Source organism: Stigmatopora argus, chromosome 11 (assembly GCF_051989625.1).
Source record: "Stigmatopora argus isolate UIUO_Sarg chromosome 11, RoL_Sarg_1.0, whole genome shotgun sequence".
In the NCBI taxonomy this organism is placed as follows: Eukaryota; Metazoa; Chordata; class Actinopteri; order Syngnathiformes; family Syngnathidae; genus Stigmatopora; species Stigmatopora argus.
The window spans coordinates 18,039,076-18,063,068 of NC_135397.1; the positions used below are offsets into that span (position 1 = coordinate 18,039,076).

Consider the following 23,993-nt stretch of genomic DNA (forward strand, 5'->3'; position numbering starts at 1 on the left):
TCTTCTGTTAAGAATTATATTAGAAGCAGCTGAGAAAGGATGGTTAATTAATATATAATTTCATTTATTTAAGCCTTTTCTTTGACTTTTCATGGTTTACTATTTCATAGCACCTTTAATTGAGAAGGCATCACATTAGGTAATTATTGCAGTCCCATCATAAATTATATGTAATTTTGGTGAGTTCATCAAGAACACCCATCCCACAAAAGGTGAAGTTTCCAGTTTTTAAAAACTTTTTTTTAAGGCATGAATATTTAGCAATTCATACACATTTATATTAAAAAAAATTCTCTTACCTCAACACAATGATCTTAACTTTAAAACACAATAGACCCAACACATTTCTTTTTCATTCATTTATTTTCTGAACCGGGTGGCAGGGAGTGGTGGAGCCTATCCCAGCTGACTTTTCGGGCAGGTGGGGAGACCCTGAATCGGTGGCCAGCCGATTGCAGGGCACGGAGGAGATGGACAACCATTCACACTCACACTCATATCTAGGGGCAATTTAGAGTGTCCAATTGGCCTACCATGCATGTTTTTGGAATGTGGCAGGAAACCGGAGTACCCGGACAAAACCCACACAGGCCCAGGGAGAACATGCAAACTCCACACAGGTGGACCGACCTGAATTCGAACCCAGGACCCCAGATATGCGAGGCCGACGCACTAACCACTCAGCGGCTGGGCCGCCCGACACATTTCTTGAAAAGGAAGTAACATTAAAATTAGATCAAGCTTTTTCTCAATTATTTTTTGCTCAAGATGAATCAAAAACAACAATTAAATATTATATTAAAATTTAATAGACAGACATACATTTTACCAGACATAGAAAAAAAACAACTGGTAGTGAACCTTTGCGCTGTGCTTGTTATACATAGTTGCTGGTGTGTGGAGTGGAAGAAATATTTCTTTCAAAACAGTCGAAATGTGGCTGGCTCAGCCAAGTGGGACTATTGATCCGAATGGATTCTTCCAGGCCAGGTTATTCAAGGTGAAAACGTTCCCATCTCTAGGGAAATGCGATGCCATAGTTCCTTGGTTTGTTTACCTCTCTTCAGGTTGTGAAGTATGTCGTTTAACTGCATTACTCCCACGGGTGTGAGACAAAAAGCACCTCTAGCACTGCGGATGATGTTGATAAAGTCATCATAGTCAGCAGGTGTTAAGTGGATGAGTCTGTGATGAATATACTGGGGAGAAAAGACACAAAATGGTAGTTGCTTGAAAGGTTTACATGGAATAAGACAAGACACACTGAGGATCATATCAGTGGGTTTTTGCATCAAGTACTACCAAAAACGACTACACTTTCAAACATTGACTAACAATAAAATGCAGTAGCTTAGTCAAACAAATAAACAGAAAAGGTTTTTGTTTCTAAAACAGTTTGAAGACGTCAATTGGATTCAACGTGCGTTGCACCAAATTTAATAGAGTATAGGACTTAAATTACAATGTTAAAACAGATTTGTATATAAAATGGGAACATATTAAAATACATAAAACAAAAAGTTAAATACTGCTGTAAGGGAATAATATTTAATACCTAAGATTGGGATTTAAAAGGTAAACACTGAAATATATCCAGTACAAAATCACCAAGTCTGTTTTTCGTGAGTGGGAGAATCCCTTTGACCGAACTGCTCTGGACCACGGGACGATTGAGAGAGGTCAAAAACTGATAAAGGAGCACAATTGTCCCCTGTTTACAGATTAGACATGGAAAGGAAGGAACACAATGGGCCCGTGTCTACAGGGTATCCCAGACAAGGAAGTACGAGAACGCAGGAATGCTCAGCTGCCTCCACCTACTGAGGAGACTACGGTCCTTTGGAGTGTGCAGGACACTGCTGAGGACCTTTTACGACACTGTGGTGGCATCTACAGTGTTTTATGCAGTTGTCTGTTGGGGATGCGGGGGAACGGAGAGGGACAAGAACAGGCTGAACAAGCTGGTCAGGAGGGCCAGCTCTGTTCTTGACTGTCCTTTGGACTCTGTGGAGGAAGTGGGAGAGAGGAGGATGCTGGCCAGGATGATATCTGTTAGGTTTATCGTTATTATAACTTTGCTTGAAATATAATCATTATATATATGTGCTTGCAATGAAGCTTAGTAACATTAAAAAAGTCATTTAAGTACACCTGCTTGCAACCGTGATAAACAAAGGGAAAGGTCTCTATCCGTCTGGACTCAAAATTCTTTGGAAACCTCGACCTCTCACACGGATCTGGGAGGACTCATAAATTGTTTTGTAACCTCAACTTCTCACACGGTCACAACCTCACACTGAAGATCCGGGAAGGACTCTTGATTGTTTTGACTTGGATTTCGGCCCAGGTGGCGATACCGAATCAACCTCCGAAAAGACTAGCAATTGTTTTAAAATGGATGCTTGCTTGTTTTAACTCTTATGTAATTGTTTTGATTTATGACCTTAATTGTTTTGACTGTAATGCAATTAAATGGGCAGGAGAGGATTCGATTTTTTAAAGTGATCTGGGAGGAAGGCGAGTCAGGACCGATTCTCTCTTGCAAGATAAAGCAGAATATGCCTCCGATGTCTTCCTTATCTTAAAGCGTATCTATTGGTGAACCCAACAATATCCATCATGAACAGCACCTCCCACCCCCTGCATGAGTTTGTGGAGTCCCTCCAAAGCTCTTTCAGCAATAGACTGCTGCACCCTGTTTGCAGGAAGGAGCGCTTCCGAAGATCCTTCCTCCCATCATGTATCAGGCTCTTTAACAAAAGAAATGGCTGAATGTTAAGACCAACCGTATGTATACATGTACATCTGTGTATGTATGTATATATGTGCTAAGCAACACGCTTATTTATATATTTATTCATGTATTTATTTATTAACTTACTTATTACCTATCTATTTATGTCTAAAATGTCTTTCCTGTATCTGTATTCTCACCCTCTTGCTACTGTGACAATGAAATTTCCCAAATACGGGATGAATAAAGTTATCCAATCCAAACAAGGGTAGTTGCATCTAAATACAACTCTATTTGGATACTGTTTTCTGGTTTAAACTCCAAACTACTCACACACGGGCTCAAATGCACTCGAATGTTGCGGCTAGAAATTGATAAGGCATGAAAGCCACACTACACCCTTTGGGTGACTGGCAACCAGTCTAGGATGGAACCTGCTTTTTTCCAGTCAGCTCGGGTAGGCTCCAGCAATCCCCGCAACTCTTAAACCTAAACTGCTTGACAGTCAGTAGCATAGAGACACACTGCCACTGAATTGGAATTGAACTCATGCTGCCCACAAGTCAGGTTGAAGAACCACTGAACCATCAAATGGCTGTTTTTAAATGGAAGTCTCCTCTCATCTCATTTTCTGAACTGCTTTATCCTCATTAGGGTCACGGGGGGTGCTGGAGCCAATCCCAGCTGTCTCCAAGCCAGAGGCGGGGGACACCCTGAATCAGTGGCCAGCCGATCGCAGGGCACAGAGAGACGGACAACAATGCACATTCACACCTATACCTAGGGGCAATTTAGAGTGTCCAATCAGCCTACCATTCATGTTTTTGGAATTTGGGAGGAAACCGGAGTACCTGGAAGAAACCCACGCAGGCCCGGGGAAAACATGCAAACTCCACACAGATGGACGTGACCTGGATTTGAACTCATGACCCCAGCTGTAAGGCCGACGCGCTAACCACTTGCACCACCGGGCCGCCCTAATGGAAAAGATTATTCATTTATTTTTTTATGAGTGTCTTACATCCACAGATACAATTTCCATAACACAAACACGTCTAAGAATTTGTGTTTCCCGGGCACCTAATGTATAACCACAAATGTGCATTTCAACTGCTTCTAGTGTGTTGCATTTGTATGTGCATGTATGCACTTTAATAAGACACAAGAGAGCTGTGCTCCTGCTCATAAAATATTCAAATTTGCTCCATACTGAGTTCAGAAGGAGGGCAAGAAAAAGGGCACCAAATTGTAGCATAATTGCTGCACATGTTTGAAAAGATCAATGTATCACTGAACGAGCAGCTGTCACAGCATCCTTATGTTAGCATTGGAATATGATTCTTGTCATTTGGACTGTAATTTAATTTATTGGTGTTCGTAATTCAAGGCACATTGAAAGAGAGGCCTGCTTACATCAAAAGTCCTTGATAAACATTTTCTTTCAAAGACATTGGCAATTGTAAACAACCCACATTCTAAAAACATGCTTGGTAGGCTGGTTGGACACTCTAAATTGCCCATAGGTATGGGCAATGTTCCCTCTAAGCTGCGCGCGTGCGCAATTGCGCACTACTGTCGTCTTCTCCGTGCACAGCAAATCATATGGAGCGCACAAAATAAAATCCATAATTTTTCCACCCCCCCCCCGCATGATGGCGCCGTTCACGCGGCAGCCAGTGGCAGTAGCTCTGTCCACTCTTGTTTTTCGTGTTTTACAGCCCTTCTATCTTTTTTTTAATTAGATTTTAATATTTCTTAATCCATTCCTTTTTACTTTACTGTGCAAATAGAAGAACAAGCGGTGAAATCGGGTGAGAACTGTCTAAATCTGCTGTGTGTGTGGTTGTGTGCGTGCGTGTCTAGTATGTGATCGTTTGTCTTCAACCTACACAATGGACTATAGTAAATGGAAATTAGCCCTCGGCTTCAATCTTACATATATATGTTCATTTACATCAGGGGTCTCAAACTTGCGGCCCGCGGGCCAACTGCGGCCCGCGGGACGATAATTTGCGGCCCCCGTCTTAATATGAAAGATCGATTTTTTTTTTTTTTAATTTTTTTTTTTTTTTTTTTTTTTACCCCTTTCCCCATGATGGCGCCGTTTAAGTGGCAGCCAGTGGCAGTAGCTCTGTCCACTCATGTTTTTCTTGTTTTACAGCATGTTTTACATGAAAAATTAGAGGGAACATTGACATGCACCTGCTTGTGGCAGGTGTGATACTGGTGTGCCGATAGCGAGCAATGATGATGTCGTGACCGGATGATTCGCCTAAAGACGTTTCGCCGACGGACGTTTGACAGACGGACAGGTCGTACTAGTATTTGTTAGTTTAATGATTAAATACAAATACTAGTTTTTGTATTTAATCATTAAACGCTGTTTTCAGCTGGATTTGACCGAATTTGAGAGCATTTTGAGCCGTTTGGCGAATGGACGTCTATAGACGTTTTTTTGCCTCCATCGCGATATCATCCAGTATTTGTATTTAATCATTAAATGCTGTTTTAGGATGGATTTGACCCGATTGCTGTCATTTTACGGCTCGGTTCTGCTACATCTGCCTGCCCAAGAGTGCTTATTCCCGGACTGCCATTGATGGTAGACGAACATTGATTTTTACTATAATTTGGACAACACCGGCGGCGGGCCGGATTAAAAATCCTAACGTCCATTCGGCGACCTGCCCGTCTGTCAAACGTCCGTCGGCGAAACGTCTTTAGGCGAATCATCCGAGTACCGATGATGTCGCTCACACTGGTACTCAGTGCGTTCAGGGAGGTTGTCTTTCTGCTCAGACCAACAAAAAATTAGAGGGAACTTTGGTTCGGAGCTGAATGAACCAATCACGGTGAGGTATACGGCTCTGGAGGGCGGGACATCGGCCGGGCTGTCCAGTGCCTCGCTCACTCACTCATTCATTCCTCCAATTAGCTGGGCGGAGGAGAAGCCGTGAGGCCGATCACTCCGCTCGGCGCGCACACTCCTCCGCTGCTCTCAGCATAGAACTGAATGAGGCGCTATGATCCGTGATCCAGCCTGTGTCAGTGTCTGTAGCCATCTCCGCGATTGAAACGGAGAGCGAAAGTGCACATGCGCCACAAACCCGCGCGACTGAATGTGAAAGATCAACCCGAGACTCATTCCAAGTGGAAAAACATATTACAGAGCCCCAGAGATGTCTCTTTCAAAGCCTGCCGTGAAGAGAAAGGTCGGTGATGAGCACAGACAGTTTCAAGAAAAGTGGGGAGTGCAATATTTCTTTGTTGAACACAGGGGCACCCCGACGTGTCTCATTTACACTGAAAAAGTTGCGGTGCACAAGGAATACAATTTGAAACGTAATTGTACTATGAGACATGCTGAGGAGTACGAAAAATACCAGGGAGATGAGAGAGCCAACCAGGTTGCCAGTCTTAAAACACGTCTTCTGAGGCAACAGGATCTCTTCAAGAAGGCTACCAAAGACAGTAATGCAGCAGTCAAAGCTAGCTACGCCGTTTGTGAGTTGATTGATCCTGTGCTAAGTGATCCCAAATGGCTCATGGACTTGGCTTTTCTTGTTGATATCACACATGAGCTTAATGTACTGAACAAGAAGCTACAAGGCCAGGGGCAACTTGTCAGTGCTGCCTATGACAACGTGAGAGCATTCTGCACTAAACTTGTGTTATGGAAAGCCCAGCTCTCTCAGACAAACCTTTGCCATTTCCCAGCATGCAAGGCTCTCGTGGATGGAGGCACACCATTCAGTGGTGAGAAGTATGTTGAGGCCATTTCGAAGCTACAGGAGGAATTTGATCACAGATTTGCAGACTTCAAGACACACAAAGCCACATTTCAAATTTTTGCGGACCCCTTCTCCTTTGATGTGCAAGATGCCCCTCCTGAGCTTCAAATGGAGCTCATTGACCTGCAGTGCAACTCTGCACTCAAAGCCAAGTTCAGGGAGGTGAGTGGAGAAGCAGACAAGCTTGGGCAATTTTTGAGAGAGTTGACCCCCAGCTTCCCTGAACTTTCCCGAAGGTTCAAGCGGACCATGTGCCTTTTTGGGAGCACATACTTGTGTGAGAAGCTCTTCTCCACCTTGAACTTCAATAAGTCCAAGTACAGGTCCAGACTTACTGATGAGCATCTTCAAGCTCTACTGAGGGTCTCCACTGCTTCCTCCCTCAAGCCAAATGTGACTGTGAGAAGAAGCGCTGCCAGGTCTCTAGCAGCAAGGAGTAGGCAAAAGAAGCCGTGTTCAGAATATTTCATGTTCAATGTTCCATTCAAGTTCAGAAAGTTAAAGGTTAAAGAGCTGTTAATACAGACATTTGAAACGGAATAAAAATAATTCATTTTCTCTACTTAGCCAGCCAGTGTATATCTACTGTATGCTCATTAGTATTATTTGGTTTTATATTAATGATTTATTTATTTTTTATTCATCTTTAAGTTAATTTATTTAATTCATTTTTTTTTGTTAAAAAATAAAGATATTTGATAACGTTGGAAAGTTTTATCAGTGCTTTTCTTGTGAAAATCCTGATGCGGCCCAGTCTCACCCAGACTCGGCCTCTAGCGGCCCCCAGGTAAATTGAGTTCGAGACCCCTGATTTACATGAATATAAATATGTTCATTAATATGTGCTATCCCTTATTAAATAAATCAAAGCAAAATCATGGAAAAAATTGCATATAAATGAAAACTTGACTATCTCAAGTGACACGTTTAGCAGAAAAGTCATTTGAACGAGAATGAGAAGTGAGAAGGACAGATGTGTAAAATAAGGTAAAATTTAAGTCGGATTTGTGCATATTCTAATGGCATTTAAGAAAATCTTTTATTCCTAGATATTTTTTCATTCATCTTCTGAACTGCTTTATCCACTTTATCACTCGCAGGGGGTGCTGGAGCCTATCCCTGCTGACTTTGGGCCAGGGGCGGGGGACACCCTGTATTGGTGGCCAGCCGATCGCAGAGCACAAGGAGACGGACAGCCATGCACACACAGACCCATACCTAGGGGCAATTTTAGAGTGTCCAATCAGCCTACAATGTATCTTTTTGTGATGTGGGAGGAAAACGGAGTACTCAGAGAAAACTAAGATAAGATTGTAAGATAAAATGACAAAGTCGCTTGGCAATTGCTTGTTTATATTGTATCAGTTTTTGTAAGTATGGAAACATCGATGTCATAAGAAACTTGCCCCGAGTTTGGTCGTTGTCATGGAGACTTGACACTGATTAACCGGACTTCGCCCAAAGTTTGGTCATTGCCATGGAGACTTGTCACTGATTAATCAGACTTTGCCCAAAGTTTGGTCGTTGTCATGGAGACCTGCCACTGATTAATCAGACTTTGCCCAGAGTTTGGTCGTTGTCATAGAAACCATACTATGCCCTGTTTTCCTATATAAAGACTGACCCACTGTTCATTCAGATAGAGTTGCAAGGACAGCAGACTGTGAGCGGTTCACAGCTGTTCGAGCTGTCTCCCCATCCTGCAGTCCGGTAATAAACCTATTTCCTATTAAATTGATCTCACTCGTTCTTAACCTGTTTCTGAAGTTGTATTTTCAGATCTATCATACTTTGGTGCCGAAACCCAGGACCCAACAGCCATCAATTGCCGGAGCGACGACGGAGCACAACGACAGCATCCTCCATTGAAAGGGTCAACCCAACGGACGTTCCCTCGCCGCTCCGGTGATCTGGTGACAAGTCCCCCGAACTAGGGCAGGTTCGGAACGAGAAAGATCATGAGTTCACCCTTTGATTTCTGTCTCCGTGAAGTGTGATAATTTGAATGAGTATTATCACTGTAGTAGTATTAACAGTTTGTGGTCTGGGACCAACTTACGTAGAACATAATAGTTTGTGGTCTGGGACCAACGTACGTAGAACATAAAAGTTTGTGGTCTGGGACCAACATATGTAGAACATTATAGTTTGTGGTCTGGGACCAACGTAGGTAGAACAAGAATAGAGTCCGGGACTCCGCTAAGAATAAGTCAGGGACTTATAGTGTTGGTGTGTTAATAGAGTCAGGGACTCTGCTAAGACAAAGTCAGGGACTTGTGGTCTTGGTGTATTCAGAGATATTGGGTGAATCACGAAGTAGAGATCAATTTCTGTAAATTTAGAATAGAATTGTTGTGTAAACTATTAAGTAAGTGATTAATATGGGTCGGAAAGTGACAAGGGAGATGGGTTTGTTGCCAGACTTCAGAATGGAGATCGGAGGGTTGCCAGATGTGGGGTATGTGCCGATGCGTAGTGTGGGGGGTTGCCTGTGTCTGCCGCGAAGGGTGAGAGGCATGGTTTCTGTCCCAGTTTGAAGGATGTGGAATGTTTGATGAACGTAAAAGGGAATTGTTGAAGAAAAGATTTTTGGTAAGTGAATAGAAAAGATTTTGGTAAGTGAATAGAAAAGAGTTTTGTAAGCATGAAGAAAAAAATATTGTAAGTGCATAGAAAGTTTGGGGAAAGCAGCTGAAGGTGTGACAGAGAGAGAGACAGAGAGAGATTGTGACAGAGAGAGAGGCAGAGAGAGAGAGAAAGAGAGTGACAGAGAGAGAGAAAGAGAGTGACAGAGAGATTGGAAAAATACAACAAAGTGCACGATATGGAATTCCAAAGAATCATTGATTTATAGTGATAATGGCACCCAAATTGTACCTGGCTGGTTTAGATACAATAATTGACTTAGGATAGGCATAATTTCCCTGGTTTGTTCTGAGAGGGTGAAATATGCTTTGGCGTGGGTCATATTAATGACTATTAGAATATTAATGATATTACGGATTGCATAAGCATCGAACAATTGATGTCAACCAAATTACGTCGACCTATTTCCTTTGGGAATGATTATTGCTGATAGGACAGCAAATTTGCAGACCATTGATGTTTCATTATAAGTTTGTGCATGAATGGTTGTCTGTCTTCTTGTATTTTTGATTGGCTGGCCACCGAGATATAATCAACCGGTTAGATATCAAGGTGAAAAAGGATTTAGAAATTTGAAATCGATTTATGAAATCGCCAATAAGCCCTTTTTCAGGGATGGCAGCGACAAATTATGGAAAAATATTTCCTCAAATGAAAATGTTTGATGAAAATGCAGCAGCAGTACTCCAAATGTCAAACTTGACGTGGAGGAACAAATAATCTGCTCTGCGAAATTGAATTTGGGGCACTGAAAAAGAAAAAAAAATCTTTAAGGAAATGCATTGAATTTGGGTTGGCAGAGGGAGACTGTGCTTCTCAACAGGAAATGGACCAACGGTGGTGCCAGGTGGTGCCTTAAAGTGGGAACGTCCATACCAGGTGTTGCTGACCAACCAGCAGACGTGAAAATAGCCGAGAGGGGGATATGGATCCACCTTTTGCACTGTAAGAAGGTTCTCTCAGTTGAAACGTTTGAGGAGACAGGTGAGATAAACTTTCTGACGTAATAAAACAAAACGGCAACCACTCCAATATTGATTGGAAAGATTATTGCTCAGCAAGCAATGCCATAAAACCATAGGGAACTCTTTTATATTGGTTTTATTGTCTCCATATGCAAAAAAAGGTGAAAGCGTTTCAATTGAGACTAAACCTTCCTACAAAGGGTTAAAATAAACGACCAGAAAAAGAGAAACTACAATCGGAAACAGAAAGAGCCACTCAACACAAGAACGGCCTCTATGCAAACAAGCCATGCGTTCCACAATTATTTTTTGAAGTGATTGTCAAATTGAGCCATGGGAGGAGCCATGTCTCAAGAGGAGGGATAGTATAGTCCCAGAGGTCCCCAAACCTACTTTAATTTTTTTTGCAGAAACTGTCTCACCTGCTATAGACACAACTCTCAAGGCAATGAACGACCCAAGCGCGGAACAAGGCAAACAAGGACATATCCCTTCGAGGTTCTGAACATGGATTTCATCGAGCTGAACCAAGGTGGCATATACAGGTACTGTCTGGTGGTCATTGACCAAGTGGGTTGAGATATGCCCATCCAAGAAAGCGGACGCCAGGGCAGTCGCAAAAGCCATATGCAAAAGGATCATTCCAAGCCATGGAATACCACGTGTCATTTGGAGTGATGGTGGTGCTCGCTTCGTGAGCCGCGTGATGCAAGCTATGGGACGGCATCTTGCAATCGACCTGAGGTATCATTGCACCTGCCGCCCCCAAAGTGCTGGACTCGTTGAAAGAACCAATGGAACAGTAAGACTCAGACTGGTGGTGGAGGAGAGAGGAGAAGCGGATTCTCTCACTTAGTGATTATGCAAAATGTTCCAAGAAAGAACTGTGATAAATGCAAATGATCTGCCGACATCTTCTCGGTCTCCCACACAGGAGGTCCTGTCCCCAGGTGACCTGGTCAAGGTGATAAAAAGAAAGTGCTGGTCATCTCCAAGTTGGGACGGACCTCACCGTGTGATATTGACCGCTAACTTCACCAAGTTGGCCATCACCGTCAAAGCTGATGAACGAGTGTTGGAGCTCACAACCATGATCCAGTGTGGGGCTCGAATGTCCCCCTCAAACACAAACACTGGTCAGTCTCCTCCAAAATCCTGATGGCTCTGTTCCCCTGGGTGGGAGCGGCAAGGAACGCCCTGCGTCTGGAGACCATTGACTGTGTCGGCGCGTCAGTCCAGGCTGCAGCAAGGCCGAGAGGCCCGGGTAGCCGCCATGGCCCAGGTGATTGTCCTGGGCCGCCTTGCTCTTGACGGAGTGGTCGCCCAGCGGGGCGGTGTGTGTGCCATGGTAGGAGACTCATGCTGCGACTTCATCCCTGCCGGCGCGTCATGCTCGGTCCATGATGCCCTGCAGGCTATGAGGAACATGCAGAGCGCTGTGACCGGAGATCCGGTTCCACAACGAGGATGGCTTGACTGGTTCCTCTCAGGCTCATGGACACAGACTCTTTTGAAATCCCTAGTACCGTTTGTAACTGTTATTGCTCTCGTGCTTGTTATCCTAACCTGTTGTTTACCCTGCTTCTCAGTTTTGATCAAACCTTGAATCAGCCTACAATGCATCTTTTTGTGATGTGGGAGGAAAACGGAGTACTCAGAGAAAACTGTAAGATAAGATTGTAAGATAAAATGACAAAGTCGCTTGGCAATTGCGTGTTCATATTGTATCAGTTTTTGTAAGTATGGAAACATCGATGTCATAAGAAACTTGCCCCGAGTTTGGTCGTTGTCATGGAGACTTGACACTGATTAACCGGACTTTGCCCAAAGTTTGGTCGTTGCCATGGAGACTTGTCACTGATTAATCAGACTTTGCCCAAAGTTTGGTCGTTGTCATGGAGACCTGCCACTGATTAATCAGACTTTGCCCAGAGTTTGGTCGTTGTCATAGAAACCATACTATGCCCTGTTTTCCTATATAAAGACTGACCCACTGTTCATTCAGAGAGAGTTGCAAGGACAACTGTGAGCGGTTCACAGCTGTTCGAGCTCGCTCCCCATCCTGCAGGAAAAACAATCAATGTAGTCCAAGAATTTAAATACCTAGGAATCCCTCTTGACTCTAAACTAGCTTTCAAATGACAGATAAAAAAAACTGCTGTTGTTCATTGGCCTGCAAAACAACACTAAAACCAATTGAAACCGTTTATAAACAGGCTTTGAAAGTATTGGAGAGAAAGCCAAAAACACACTACCACTGTCAGATATTAAAGAAACACAAATGCCTGAACTGGAACAATACTGTTAAATACAGTGGTACCTTGAGATATGAGTTAATGCGCTGCGGAACTGAGGTCGTATATCGATTTACTCGTATCTCAAATTAACGTTTCCCATAGAAATGAACTAAAAACAAATTAATTCGTTACAACCCTCTGAAAAAAAACGCTCCAAAAAACTGGATATTGGAATGGAATTCACCGTCTATTAACAGAGCAACAAATCACTAGTGGTTATGACGTTTAATAGTACTAAAATTAGACAGATTTTGCAGAGGGGAGAGAGAGGGACAGAGAGAGACTTTTTGCACGGCAACAAAAATAAGTTTAATCCAACCTTACACTAAACTTAATTCTAATTTTGTTTTAAATTTTTATACCTTTCTTCTCCTGGGTTGGCTCTATTTGCCCCGCCTCTACCCTGACTTTTAGTTGCAGTTTTTAAAAGGAACCTATCGAGGATTGTTTGCTTTTGTCTTCCCTTCCAAATATTCCGAAAATGATGCACACAAATGTCCTCACAATAGGATAACACACGGCCACTTGCCAACGGGAAGTAGTATACTCCTCTCGTATTGGCGAGCAAGCTCTGCCACGCACGCATACACCATTTCTGCCTCAATTTGAGACTCTGAATAGACAAAGAGGATTGCTTCAAATTGGGGTGTGCAGACTCTTGTTGACCCCTATTTTCAATATGGGGCCCTTGCTGGTTATCGCTGGGTGTTGTACCCAGGGGGGTGTGTTAGTCCTTCTCCAGTGACAACTGATGAGAAAAACTAAGAGCAAGATTGGAAAAAAAACTGATCAATGAAATAGAACTTGTGATGAAGAGCCATTGAATTGGCAATGAAAAGGATTATAATATAAGATCAAAGTTAGCATATTTATACCTCAATTTAAAAGAAAATGAAAATATGCTAGAATAAAATTTCACAGTATGTATTGTCATTTTCTCATTCTGGAATGTCCATGAAATACGGCACCACATACTCATTAAATTAAACAATGTTTAAACATTTGACTGATTGATTGGTTACTGTGGTGAAGAAAATTGAAATTAAAGAACTAGAAGTTGGATATTAAAACAATTTTGGGAAAAATAGACAAGGCTGGAGAAAAATGTCGCACTATGACTGGCCACCATAGTGTATACATTCCAACCTGCCTTCTGAATAAAAACAAACAAACAAACATGCAAAACTAATAGTTTGCTCTCATGGGTTGGCGAAATTAAAGTTGCTGCATTAAGAAATTATACAAGAGTTGATAATAAAGAATTCATTGTTAAATGATTTAAAAGATGGATAATTATTAAGTCTAATTTAATGCATTTGTGCAGGGGTGGCGAACACGATAGACATAAAATCCAAAAATAATAAACTGTGAGAGTCAGAGCCACACCACGCAGTGAACTGCTAAAACAGACGCACGCTCGCTCGCTCGCTCGCTCGCTCACTCACTCACTCACTCACTCACTCACTCACTCACTCACTCACTCACTCACTCACTCACTCACTCACTCACTCACTCACTCACTCACTCACTCACTCACTCACTCACTCACTCACTCACTCACTCACTCACTCACTCACTCACTCACTCACTCACTCACTCACTCACTCACTCACTCACTCACTCACTCACTCACTCACTCACTCACTCACTCACTCACTCACTCACTCACTCACTCACTCACTCACTCACTCACTCACTCACTCACTCACTCACTCACTCACTCACTCACTCACTCACTCACTCACTCACTCACTCACTCACTCACTCACTCACTCACTCACTCACTCACTCACTCACTCACTCACTCACTCACTCACTCACTCACTCACTCACTCACTCACTCACTCACTCACTCACTCACTCACTCACTCACTCACTCACTCACTCACTCACTCACTCACACAATTAAAATCCTGCATTAGACGTAACCAGGAGATGATTGGCATTCCCTTACGTCAGAAGCAACATAAAAAAATCCAATCTGCCCAAAAATGTTTTTTTACAATATAATTTATTTGCTTTTGGGCCCTGATGAATTTGAGTGTTTTAAAAGAGAATAATATAAGAGAAACATGAAACGAGTCGAGGAGCCACAGTATATACAAAATATGATAAGAAGCAAAGAGCCACATTCATTTTGGCCGGAAGCTGCATACGGCTCAAAAGCCGCGTGCTCGCCACCCCTGCACTTGTGGATTCCACAGAGTCATTAGTTTTAGAAATGGGTGTAATTATTTCCATCAGATAAGGTAAACATTGCGGGCGGCCCGGTGGTGCGAGTGGTTAGCGGACTCACAGCTCTGGGTTCCTGGGTTCAAATCCAGGTCATGTTCATCTGTGTGGAGTTTGCATGTGTGGGTTTCCTCCGAGTACTCCGGTTTCCTCCCACATTGCAAAAACATGCATGGTAGGCTGATTGGACTAAATTGCCCCTAGGTATGGGTGTGAGTGTGCATGGTTGTCCGTCTCCTTGTGTCCTGCGATTGGCTGGCCACAGATTCAGGGTGTCCCCCGCCTCTGGCCCGGAGACAGCTGGGATTGGCTCCAGCAACCCCCCAACCCTAACGAGGATAAAGCGTTTCAGAAAATGAGATGGGAAATGAGAAGGTAAACATTGCCTAATCACAATGATTATACTTGAAAAATAATGAAACAAGTGTTTTCTCGCCTGCGCAAAGTGTGAAAATATATTCAACTGATTTGCTAACTCACAAAATTACAGTTATAACGGTTCAATGAGACTGGAGACCAGAATAAGTGGACCAAGGCCCAAGAGGTTATTACCGCAATCATCATGAGTTAATGTTATTATAGTAAATAATGTTACATTTAAATGTAGATTTTATTTGGACTGAAAAGTGATAAAAAATTCTTTACGACTTTAGAGCTTTGTTATCATCCCAAAAGAAAAGGATATATAAACTGGGGTCCAATTTCGAAGAGGTGTGGTTCTTGCAATAAAGCTCCTGTGGAGATTATTGGACCACTTTGAGTCTCGAATGTCTTGCATGTCTGTCTTCCTTCCAGAACAGAAAACGAGCACGTGTCGTTGTAGGAACGGGGACAAGAGACAACACTAACATTACGGTCTTGGCTTACAGTTCGCATTTCACAAGGCAGAGAGAACGTTTTTGTCTACTTTTTCTTTTGTCTGCTTCTTCTGTATTTGGCTTCAAAATTTTTACTTCACACATAATGTAGTGCTTTTCAGAACAAGGCTGAGTAAACTATTGTTAATAAAAATGCTGATTTATTTCCTTGTTTGTCATTAGTAAATGTTTGCATTACTGACCAAATTGTTAATGTCTCACGGATTACAGTCTGACAGACCAAGTGAACACCCAAAACAGCTATATTTTAATTGGATATATCTTTGTGCAGTATAATCTCATTTTTAATATACTGTGTGTCATTCTATTGTTTGATTTAAGTCATTTCTGGCAAAAAGCCAAATGGTAAGGAAGATACTCTGAAGCACATTAATCCATGTTGTTTAAGAATCTTAGGTATGTCTATGTTCTGTGCTTAAAAAAACGGTTGGTCACATTACATGGTATTGTTGCGGTATGAAAGTTGTTGAATGTTGCTGCGCCATTGGGTGCATTATCTGCACAAAACGTGTGGACTTTCTAGGTGCCATCTCTACAAATTATTAATGGCCCTAGAATCGTACAACGCATATAGATAGCAACGTTTTTTTGTCAATTTAGCCATGTTAGTTTGTTAGCCACATTCTTAGTGTCCAAAATCATGGGAATGTTGAAGAACGTGCATACATCAAAGTGTTCCTGACCATGGACACTATTGGATGTGCTCAGAGTTTACCACTATGAAATAGAACAACTCAGCATATCAGGATCCGCCCCTCCACGACACTACTGTGACAATGAAATTTCCCGAATACGGGATGAATAAAGTTATCCAATCCAATCCAAAATACCGTATTTCCTCACATATAATCTGCCTCCGCGTATAAGACATACCCTTAAAATTTCCTTAAAATCATTGAATTTTACAATTTCTCTCGTATAAGATGCCACCTGATTCACAATTTTCACCTCCACATTCATGGTTTTAATAGGGAGTACAAATATGTTACTTTGAAGGGAAAATCAAGAAAAATCATCGCACTTGGTATTTCTGAGATACTGTATGAACCCAAAGGATCGTCTGCTGGATTGCAGATCATTTGGGTCAATATCCTAAGGAAGTTAATATGCTTGTCTTTATAATGCAAAATATCAAATTATTCAATTTGAAAAAAGAAAGTCTATCTTGACGAGAACCTGATGCTTTTAAATGACAGAAATTAGAATTTTCTTACCAGAATTTTAAGATGTTGTAGCGGCCATATTGGTTCTAATGTCGAGATAACTTAATTCTTTCGATGGTTCATATTGCCGCAATAGTTGTCACTTTCGAACAAGAAATAAAAAGAAAAAATATCAAAACAGATTTTTTTTTTTTCATGGTCACAAATGACAATCATTTCCTTTCTGTGTTCTGAAAGGGTGTTGCCTGCACGTAGACAAATTTAAAAAGGAAGAAATGTGAGTAGTTCAACCAAGTAGTGTGTCCATAGCGGTCTGGTGTTCACCAAGTCTATGGGTCCAATAATAGCATGAGATATACATTACGCAGGTATCAAGGCTGATATTTTAACGATCGATCGCAAGACCTTCGACCAGCCTTAACAACTATTGGGATGTGCTGACATGGTAAACACTATGAACACATCTATCAAGGCTACTCGTATCTGGCCAGTCAGAGCACATTTAACTACGGTAAGATGGCGACGCCCTGAGCGAGCAGTGGCAGGCAAAAGTGAGTGAGTTTTTATACGGTTTATGCAAGATATGTTTTTTTCTTGAATTTCATTCACTGACGTCAAAATAAATTTTGTTTAGTGTTTTATCTGTTTATCTTTTCTCTATTTTGAAATAAATGACCGTATTGGCCGCATATCTTGCGTTATGGCGTTTCGTCTTTGTCTTCTTGCAGTTTGGTGCATGTCTAGTCTAATTTATGCGCATATAAGCCGTACCCTGGATTCAGTCGGTGAGCAACAAATATGGCTTATTTGCGAGAAAATACGGTACATTGACAAATTACCACGATATGGTCACAAGGAGTCAGTGCCGCTGGAAACACTGCCTCCCACATACACAATGAATGAATCTTGAGCGAAAAACTGTGTGCTGCTATGGATAGTGTAAAACAGCATTTAGCTTATGCTGCATTTGTGCCACTCTTGCTATGTAAAAGGAAAAACTATGGAGGTAGAAACATGCCAAAACTAAAGCAAGAACAAAACGTGTTTTGCAAAGAAAGTGTGCATTTCAAAAAGATAAAAGAGTAGTTTGCAAATTAAAAAACAACATAAAAAAATAGGCTACGAGTGCTCTCTTAGAAACCTGATGGCTTTTGTTTACATAGATATTTTTTATGCTCTTGTGGAGCGAAGCACTTTCTCTTCCAGAGCGAAGCAAGTTAGGGTTAGCAGACCAAATCACTTGCACTGGCAGACCAAAGAGCTTTCTCTTGACTGTAGTTACATGACGTATACCTAACAACAGATGGCGCTTTTTCAAAGGCCACTAGGATGAGAACACGTGAAAAGGAAGGAAAAAATGTGAGAACACATGAAAACCTGAAAATGCACTCTGCTCCAATTACACCTGCTTTCAATTACCATTAGAAATCTTGTTTGAATACAAACGATTGAAGAAAAAGATTTTTTTAACCACAAAATAATTATATTTCTAACTGTCTAGATGCCCATGATTTACTTACCCGTGGTCTAGGAATGATTGAAAAGCAGAGTAGCAGGAGCTCATTTAACAGCCAATTTCTATTGAAGCAAGATTTGACCAAACATAAACATTTTCAAGACGAAGCCTTAATTTTCATAATGTGTCTTTCATCATTACACTGATAAATAAAATCGTTTTTATTGAATAATTGTTGCAAGAACAAGAACAAATGCGTGTATGCATTGTGATATTTTATTTTTAGTCAGTGGGGGCATCCTCTTCTGGTATTCTGAAAATAGATGAAGCAAAACGTGAAGATTGTGGATTAAACGAACACAGCAGGAAGTTCTGTGATGTTCAACTGTGTCATTATTCACAGTATATATGCAAATATGTGATAATTAATACCCATATAAATGTATAAAACATTTGGATGTAAACAATACACGAAGTAATCCACTTATAATAGTCAAGCTAACCAGCAATTTGAAAGCTGGTCATCGACCAATACTAATGTATTGAACCGTCTGCATGGGTGTAACACACTCTTTGTGTGGGACAAAAACTATGGGACTTGTACTCCATTGGGCCCAGCCATTTGGCCCTTTATCGCAGCCTGCACAACAACAACAAACTTCACAGAACCCCGAACAGCTTTATTGCTCACTGCGCTTTCGCACGTCATCATCCTGGGACACTAAATTTCAACATTACCCTACATGTATGCATCACAAAGGGCCTCTGATATAATATTAAAAGTTTAAAATTTGCATTAGGTAATTAAATAAATCAATATATCCGTGGACATAAGCGTAGACAGAAAATACTTGCACACTGACGAAAAACAAAGGGCTAAAATACACAGACAATGGTTGATGACCAATGTTCCCTCTAATTTTTCGTTGGTCTGAGCAGAAAGTCAACCTCCCTGAGTGCACTGAATACCAGTGTGAGCGACATCATCGGTACTCGGATGATTCGCCTAAAGACGTTTCGCCGACGGAGGTTTGACAGACGGGCAGGTCGCCGAATGGACGTTCCGCCGAACGTTCATTCGGCCGAACGGAGGTTTCGCCGAAACGGGATTCGCGCGCTCGCCCCGCCCCCGGATCGTGTGTGTACAAGTTTTTCAACCTCGGCCCGTTAGGATTTTTAATCCGGCCCGCCGCCGGTGTTGTCCAAATTATAGTAAAAATCAATGTTAGTCTACCATCAATGGCAGCCCGGGAATAAGCACTCTTGGGCGGGCAGATGTAGCAGAACCGAGCCGTAAAATGACAGCAATCGGGTCAAATCCATCCCAAAACAGCATTTAATGATTAAATACAAATACTGGAGCTCTTTGGACATTAGAACCGAGCCCAGGGAAGTGAATTCCTCGGTAAAATGTTGTGATGATATCGCGATGGTGGCAAAAAAACGTCTATATACGTCCATTCGCCAAACGGCTCAAAATGCTCTCAAATTCGGTCAAATCCAGCCGAAAACAGCGTTTAATGATTAAATACAAATACTGGAGCTCTTTGGACATTAGAACCGAGCCCAGGGAAGTGAATTCCTCGGTAAAATGTCGTGATGATATCGCGATGGAGGCAAAAAAACGTCTATATACGTCCATTCGCCAAACGGCTCAAAATGCTCTCAAATTCGGTCAAATCCAGCCGAAAACAGCGTTTAATGATTAAATACAAATACTGGAGCTCTTTGGACATTAGAACCGAGCCCAGGGAAGTGAATTCCTCGGTAAAATGTCGCGATGATGTCGCGATGTTGGCAAAAAAATGTCCATATACGTCCATTCGCCAAACGGCTCAAAATGCTCTCAAATTCGGTCAAATCCAACTGAAAACAGCGTTTAATTATTTAATTATTAAACTAATATAATTATTTAATTATTAAACTAACAAATACTAGTATTTGTATTTAATCATTAAACGCTGTTTGAACGAACGTTCATTCGGCGACCTGTCCGTCTGTCAAACGTCCGTCGGCGAAACGTCTTTAGGCGAATCATCCGGTCACGACATCATCATTGCTCGCTATGGGCACACCAGTATCACACCTGCCACAAGCAGGTGCATGTCAATGTTCCCTCTAATTTTTCATGTAAAACATGCTGTAAAACACGAAAAACATAAGTGGACAGAGCTACTGCCACTGGCTGCCGCTTAAACGGCGCCATCATGAAGAAAGGGGTAAAAAAAAAAAAAAAAAAAAAATCCGTTTTTTTTTTTTACTGCGCGCCATAGGATTGCTGCTGCGCAGAGAAGACGAGAGTAGTGCGCAATTGCGCACGCGCGCAGCTTAGAGGGAACAGTGTTGATGACAATCCCAAACACCTGGTCACACAAGGGAAGGAGAGCCAGAAAAGACACAGCAGGTGAAACTCATATAGAATGAGGCTGACAGGACACAAGGAAACACACCCAACCTCCAAACCCCAACAAAACAAGACACTGACAAGCGACAAGACGGCACTTGGGAGGGACTAGCACAGGGGTGGCCAAGTCCGGTCCTCGAGAGCCGTTATCCGCTCTGTTTTCCATATCTCCCTCCACCAACACACCTGAATCAAATCATCGTGATTGGTATCAAGCTTCTGGACAGCTTGCTGATGAGTTGATTATTTGATTCAGGTGTGTTGGTGGAGGGAGCTATGGAAAACAGACCGGATTGTGGCTCTCGAGGACTGGAGTTGGCCACCCCTGGACTAGCAGGAGACTGCGCTTTAGAGGGACTAGTACCAACTGGCAGCAACTGGCGCTTGAGAGCGGCTAGCAGGAACTGGCACTTGAGATCAACTAGCCAGAACTGCGCGTCAGAGCGACTCAGACTCAAAAGCGGAGAAAACAAAAGCTTACAAACCTAACACTGGAAAAAAATAACACAGAACCAAACTGAACGGGAAAAACACAGACAGGGAGATGCACACCGATGAGACGATATAATCGTAGACAAAAAATACTGGCACGCTATTGAACAAAAACATGGGGTTTAAATACACAGTTGATGACAATCACAAACATGTTTGTCAAACAAGGGAAGGAGAGACAGAAAAGAAACAGCAGGGAAAACTTATATACAATCGCACGGACAGGACACACAAGGAACCACACCCAACCAACAAACCCTAACAAAACATGACACTCATAAAATATAGAAAGTCGAAAATTCTAAATGAATCAAATTATCTCCAAATATACTTCAAACGAATAGGCGCCCGTTCTCGTCAAAATCATGTTTGTAACTATTCGAGGCCTTATATTCCGGAAGTAAAATTGTATAATGAGACTATGGGAGTTTCAGAACTCCATGGCTCTGGAGCAGATGTATAAATCTGCAGTAGAATTTCCGGTTTTCACATGTTCTCATACTATCTCGCCATTTGCTTTTGGGAAGTGGGATTACTGGCATCTCATGTAACTACTAAAAAAGAGAAAGCACGTTGATCTGCAAGAGCAAGCAATTCCCTCCACAAAATAATAATAAAAAAAGCTCTGTAAACAAAAATGCAATTCGATTCGTAAGAGAGCACTCTTTATTTCCAAACCACATTTTTATCTTTTTTGAAAGACACGTTTTGTTTGGAGACGGACCGTTGGTGCGAGTGGTTGGCGCGAGTGGTTGGCGCGAGTGGTTGGCGCGAGTGGTTGGCGCGAGTGGTTGGCGCGAGTGGTTAGCGCGTCGGCCTCACAGCTCTGGGGTCCTTGGTTCAAATCCAGGTCGCTCCACCTGTGTGGAGTTTGCAAGTTCTCCCCGGGCCTGCGTGGGTTTCCCCCGGGTACTCCGGTTTCCTCCCGCATTCACAAACCATGCATGGTAGGCTGATTGGACAGTCTACAAGTGTGCATGCTCATCCATCTCCTTGTGCCCTGCGATAGGCTGGCCACCGATTGTGGGTGTCCCCGCCTCTGGCCCGGAGTCAGATAGGGTGGCTCCAGGACCCCCCGCGACCTTAATGAGGAAAAAGCGGTTCAAAAAATGAGATGACATGAGAGAAGTTTTGTTTGCAAACCACTTTTTTCACTTTTCAAAGACACAACACTTGTAAAACACACTTTTTTTTTCTTTTTAAAGACATTTCATTTGCAAAACATGTTTTGTTCTCTTTTTAGTTTTGGCATGATTCTACTGCCATAAAATACATTTTATTGTAGATTAAATATATGGGAAAGAATGAAAAATGTAATTAAGAAAAAAATACAAATAGATCCACCGAAGATGCAATTACCACCGCCCTCCACGCTGCATTGAGCCACCTTGGGAAAAGAGGGAGCTATGTCAGAATGCTCTTCATCAACTACAGCCCAGCCTTTAACACAAAAATACTGGACATTCTTTTCCCCAAATTGGCCATCCTGTGGCCCCCACCCTCTACATGCTGGATTAAGGACTTTCTGGTCAATCGATCCCAGTACGTGAAACTGAGTCACCACCTCTCATCTGCCTGCGCACTCAGCCCCAAGGCTGTGTCCTGAGTCCACTACTTTACTCGCTCTACACAGACGACTGTAGACCCACGAGACCCCACCCTGACAACATCATGGTGGTGCACTCTCAACAACTTGATGCTGAACATTTCCAAAATCAGGCAACTCATCCTTGACTTTCGACGGAACAAGGCTGCTCCCCCCTATATATCAACGTGAATGTGTGGCGCGAATGGAGACTTTTAAATTCTTGGGGGTCCATATCTTTGCTCACCTCACTTGGGCAGCACACACCATAACACTCGTCAAGAAGGTCCAGCACAGGCAATGGCTGCCGAGGGGACTTTTTCACCGGCGGAGGGCAGTGTTTCACCACGATCCATGTATAACGTGTACCCGACTTTGCTTCAGTTTCGTGTGCGGTCGTCTGGTCGCCGGTCTTTTGGGCGCCCGAACCTTTGGTCGTCCGGACTTTTGGTCGCCGGTCTTTTGGTCGCGGTTTGGACGCCCAAATGATGACAGAGAGAGGGAGAGTTTAGAGTTTAATATCTAACACATTGCTGCTGCCATCTACTGTCAATTTATTAAACTGTCAATTTATTAAAAAGAAGACAAAGCAAATTCACAGATCAGTAAAACTTACAAAGTCTAGCAACCTTCATTCTCTCTAGGAGAAATAAGAGCACTCATTACCTTCATTCTCTGTGGGAGAACTTGCAATGTTGAAATACTTTAGATGGTCATTTTTATCAAACAAATAAAAGTCTTAGTATACTTTTAGCCCGGAACTTTGACATTAAAATAAAGGCAATAAATAAAATTAATTTATTAAAAAGAAGACAAAGCAAATTCACAGATGGTGTTTTTATTGAAGCAGTAAAACTTACAAATTCTAGTAACCTTCATTCTCTCTGGGAGAAATAAGAGCACTCATTTAACACATCGGCTGCTGTCGACTGTTATAGGCGTCCAATGAACCTTCATTCTCTCTGGGAGAACTTGCAATGTTGAAATACTTTAGATGGTCATTTTTATCAAACAAATAAAAGTCTTAGTATACTTTTAGCCCGGAACTTTGACATTAAAATAAAAGGCAATAAGTAAAATTAATTTATTAAAAAGAAGACAAAGCAAATTCGGGCGACCAAACGTCTGGGCGACCAAAAGACCGCGACCAAAAGACCGGCGGCCAAAAGACCGGCGACCAAAAGACCGGCGACCAATCGACCGTGTACCTTCAGTTTTTTGGTACAAAATTTTGTGCGTTATTTTCGAATAAATACGGTATATATGTAAAATGCCATAACGCTGCCAGATGCACATCAATAAGGAATACTCTCAGACTTTTACTTCAATCTTAGCACTGTAAATTTTTAT

General features: G+C 42.2%; 1 protein-coding gene and 1 long non-coding RNA gene across 7 annotated transcripts in view; one reads left to right on the forward strand and one right to left on the reverse strand.

The window, feature by feature from the left end:
- The window catches only part of LOC144084865 (uncharacterized), a 29,339-nt gene extending 17,494 nt beyond the window's left edge, over positions 1-11,845 (forward strand). Inside the window, exon 2 of the long non-coding RNA XR_013303936.1 lies at positions 10,547-11,845. This is a non-coding gene — a long non-coding RNA (uncharacterized LOC144084865). The remainder of the gene's footprint in view (positions 1-10,546) is intronic.
- The window catches only part of zswim8 (zinc finger, SWIM-type containing 8), a 241,622-nt gene continuing 218,415 nt past the window's right edge, over positions 787-23,993 (reverse strand). For all 6 annotated transcript variants that reach the window (XM_077613657.1, XM_077613656.1, XM_077613654.1 and 3 more), the window contains one exon: positions 787-1,199. In XM_077613657.1, the coding sequence (XP_077469783.1) occupies positions 996-1,199 (204 nt within the window). In that variant the 3' untranslated portion in view covers positions 787-995. The remainder of the gene's footprint in view (positions 1,200-23,993) is intronic.